This window comes from Olea europaea, unplaced genomic scaffold (genome assembly GCF_002742605.1).
Source record: "Olea europaea var. sylvestris unplaced genomic scaffold, O_europaea_v1 scaffold10897, whole genome shotgun sequence".
NCBI classification, from domain to species: domain Eukaryota; kingdom Viridiplantae; phylum Streptophyta; class Magnoliopsida; order Lamiales; family Oleaceae; genus Olea; species Olea europaea.
In genome coordinates, this window is record NW_019228258.1 from 1 (window position 1) to 4,043 (window position 4,043).

The 4,043-nt window shown below is 38.2% G+C and overlaps 1 protein-coding gene across 1 annotated transcript; it reads left to right on the top strand.

Annotated features, from left to right (window-relative positions):
* The first annotated feature begins 6 nt into the window (after positions 1 to 6).
* On the top strand, positions 7 to 3,953 carry LOC111373229 (cryptochrome-1-like). The gene is made up of 5 exons (XM_022995735.1): positions 7 to 250; positions 783 to 1,001; positions 1,339 to 2,045; positions 2,273 to 3,078; positions 3,548 to 3,953. Exons 2-5 carry the CDS (start codon positions 950 to 952, stop codon positions 3,549 to 3,551), a joined length of 1,569 nt encoding a protein of 522 aa, XP_022851503.1. The 5' UTR covers positions 7 to 250; positions 783 to 949; the 3' UTR covers positions 3,552 to 3,953.
* Positions 3,954 to 4,043: the final 90 nt, after the last annotated feature.

Here is a 4,043-nt window from a genome sequence, read left to right on the forward strand (position 1 = left end):
GCATTAGCTGCTGGAGTGAGGGCAGGGGCAATAGTGGCAGTTTTTATATGGGCACCTGAGGAAGAAGGGCCCTATTACCCTGGAAGGGTATCAAGATGGTGGCTTAAGCAGAGTTTGGCTCATCTCGATACCTCTTTAAGAACCCTAGGCACTTCTCTCGTAACAAAGAGATCTAATGATAGTTTATCTTCACTTGTTGAAGTTGTGAAATCTACAGGAGCTACTCAACTCTTTTTCAACCATTTATATGGTTAGTTTTAGTTTTTCTTTTGTCATATTCGATTGGGTTTCAGTACATGTTTTTGCTTGTGTTAATCTATATTGGATCTTGAGATTTTTCTGTTTCTTCATTTTATTGGATCAATTCATTTGAAATATGATTGATTAGAATTTTGATGATGTTTGGTTCACTCATACCATTTAGTTGCTTGACAGTAAAATATCTTCAAATAGCTTATAAATTTGTTGTGTAACCTTATCTTCTCCTGTGGGCGGATAAAACTATATGTACAAAACTAGCATGCTTATTATACTGCCACTCCATTATGGCGCACATTTATTGCGTTCCCAGTAGTGTTATATATAGCGATCAGTTTTCCTTTAAGCATCTTCAATTGTTGGGAAAAAAAGAAGAAGTCAAATTTTGTCTTGGTAGTGTTGATTCTATTCTCAAATTAGTCTATTTTGTTACTGTTACATTTTTGCTTTTTCTTTGATTCTTTAATCGAACTGTGAAACATTAGCCACTTCAGGCTTATAATATTTTGGTTCGTTTATTTTAGATCCCATATCACTGGTTAGGGATCACAGAGCAAAAGAATTTTTAACAGCTCAAGGTGTTGCTGTTCGTTCCTTTAATGCGGACTTGCTTTATGAACCTTGGGAAGTTCATGATGGAGAAGGCCGTCTGTTCACAACCTTTTCTGCATTCTGGGACAGATGCCTTAGCATGTTGTATGACCCTGAGGCTCCACTTCTCCCACCTAAAAGAATCATCTCTGGTCTGTTTCCTTACTAAAACTTAATTACACTACTAGCTTGGAGTCTATTAGCAATTGTCGGTTAATATATTTTACTAACTTGAGGAAATAGATTGTTTTTATTGATCTTAATAACCTCCAATCTTTTCATCGTCAAACTTTACAGAAAACATCCTTTCTAAATGAAATATTGCTTTCTATAAAAAGTTATTGTTGATGTTGAAAATTTCAGACGTTGAATTTCCCATGTTACTTAAAGACGTTGTATCCCATTTTTACTTTACGTTGAGCAGCTAGTATTCTACCTCTTGTGTTTTCTGCGAATTTCCCCCTAATATCTTTTGATTGGCTCTTCTAGCTGATGTGTCAAGATGCCCTTCAGATACTTTGGTATTTGAAGATGAATCAGAGAAAGGAAGTAATGCACTTCTAGCACGGGCATGGTCGCCTGGCTGGAGTAATGCTGATAAGGCCCTAGCGACCTTCATCAATGGACCACTAATAGAATACTCCATGAATCGTCGAAAGGCTGATAGTGCTACAACCTCGTTTCTCTCCCCGCATTTACATTTCGGAGAAGTCAGCGTTCGAAAAGTTTTTCATCACGTTCGCATGAAGCAAGTTCTTTGGGCCAATGAAGGGAACAAAGCAGGTGAAGAGAGTGTCAATTTGTTCCTCAAGAGTATTGGCCTTAGGGAATATTCAAGATACATGAGTTTCAATCATCCATATAGCCATGAAAGGCCCTTACTTGGTCACCTAAAGTATTTTCCCTGGGTAGTGGACGAGAGCTATTTTAAGGCATGGAGACAAGGCAGAACTGGTTATCCACTGGTGGATGCTGGTATGAGAGAGCTGTGGGCCACTGGCTGGTTACATGATCGGATACGAGTCGTTGTCTCTAGTTTCTTTGTGAAGGTTCTGCTGCTTCCGTGGAGATGGGGAATGAAGTACTTCTGGGATACCCTATTAGATGCCGATCTCGAGAGTGATGCCCTTGGTTGGCAGTATATATCTGGCACACTTCCCGATGGTCGTGAGTTGGATCGTATTGATAATCCACAGGTACATATTGATGAGATTTTTCATGAATTCATGCTTAGTTTACTTCTAGCAAATTTGCATAAATTGTGGAGACTTCTTCTCATTTATTTTTATGTTGGTTTACAAAAATTATACGGAGAAGTTCTCTCAAATGTGACATATTTAGATTGCATTCAAGCACTACTAATAATTTTCTTGGAAACTGTTGCATTAGAGGCTGTAAACATGTTTTATTGTCTATCTGACAGTTTGAGGGTTACAAGTTTGACCCCAATGGAGAGTATGTTCGACGATGGCTTCCTGAACTTTCTAGATTGCCAACTGAATGGATACATCATCCATGGAATGCGCCAGAATCCGTACTCCAAGCTGCTGGAATTGAGCTGGGCTCCAATTACCCTTCTCCAATTGTTGAAATGGATGCAGCAAAAGCCAGGTTACAAGAAGCATTGTCACAGATGTGGCAGAATGAAGCTGCTTCAAGGGCTGCAATTGAGAATGGAATGGAAGAGGGACTTGGAGACTCCTCAGAATATGCCCCCATTGCATTTCCCGAAGACACGCAAATGGAGACGGACCATGAACCTGTCAGAAACAACCCTGTAAATACAGTAATTCGACGTTACGAGGATCAGATGGTTCCAAGTATGACTTCTTCTTTTGTCAGGGTTGATGATGAAGCAACTTCTATTGATCTCAGAAATTCAGCAGATGATAGTCGAGCAGAAGTACCGACCAATGTTAATGTAAATGCAACTGAAGAGCCAAGAGAAACACATGGACATGATGTTGTGCAAACAGTTAGAACCGTCAACACTTTCCCGCAATTTAATTTTGCAATGGGTCAGAGAGATTCTGAAGATTCAACAGCAGAATCATCCAGTGGCAGTAGAAGAGAAAGGGAGGGGGGTGTAGTCCCAGTTTGGTCTCCCTCGAGTTCTAATTACTCTGATCAATTCGCTGGTGAGGACAATGGTATTGGAACCGGTTCTTATTTGCAAAGGCATCCACAGTCTCACCAGCTAGTGAACTTGAGGCGGCTCTCTCAAACTGGGTAAGCTAACCGTAAAAGTTTGAACTATTGAACCTTTATATTATGGTTTTAAGACAGTTTAAGAACACTAGTTGATGACAGTTTAAGAACGCTAGTTGATCACTTACATTTTACTTATTTTGTGTTGGTCACTCATTAACTTCATTTTGTTCCAAGTTGGTAGTTAAAATCAATTTGTACTTCATGTCTATCTCGCAAAAAGATTAAACTGCATTCTCAAAGGATAAATTGGCTGGGTTTACTCCGTTTATCCAGAAGTCATTGTAAAAGTCAGAATTCTTGCCTAGAGCACAATTTAATGATTTGAAGAATTCATTCGTTGTGGAACTTGTGAATAGAAAAAATTATGATATATCTTACATGAGAATTGTCATCAATGATGCATCAGAAGAAAAAAAACATTCTATGGAGAAACTGAAAGAAAAATGCGTTTTCTTGTTTGCACTTCCCTAACGCGTAATCCTTACAGGTGATGATATACCAGCCTTGATGTTGAGAAACAAGATAATGTCCATTGTAGTCCGTGGGATGAAACCATTATCTATTGTACTCTCTCTCGCCACCGATCTTGTCTGATCAACAATTCATGATATCTGAAGTTTTTCAAATTGGGTCAGGTTGTTCATACTCCTCTGCTTGTCTATTGCTGTACCATGTATGTGGATTTGCTATACAGTATGTTCTGATTGTTATAACTTAAATTGATTATAGGTGTCAGTAATCAGTTTGAGTGCAAGACTCAAAAAATTACTATAAAACTAGTGTAAAATGCTGCTATTGGGATTTTCACCGTCCATTGTAAGAATAATAGATAGAAATGATGTTCATCTTCATTAAGAATTCTGGTGTGAAATCCATTTAGTTATTCCAGAGCTTGTTTGGTACAGATTTTAAGCCAATTAAAATCAATTTTTTGATTGTTATTTCACTATTCAAGTCGTTATTTTTGAATTCTTCTCTCACAA

Bases quoted from the DNA above. Each gene is read 5' to 3' on its own strand.
- LOC111373229 (XM_022995735.1), top strand. From the start codon at position 950: ATGTTGTATGACCCTGAGGCTCCACTTCTCCCACCTAAAAGAATCATC. The intron at 1,002-1,338 runs GTCTGTTTCCTT...TGGCTCTTCTAG, and splicing joins ACCTAAAAGAATCATCTCTG to CTGATGTGTCAAGATGCCCT. The intron at 2,046-2,272 runs GTACATATTGAT...TCTATCTGACAG, and splicing joins ATCGTATTGATAATCCACAG to TTTGAGGGTTACAAGTTTGA.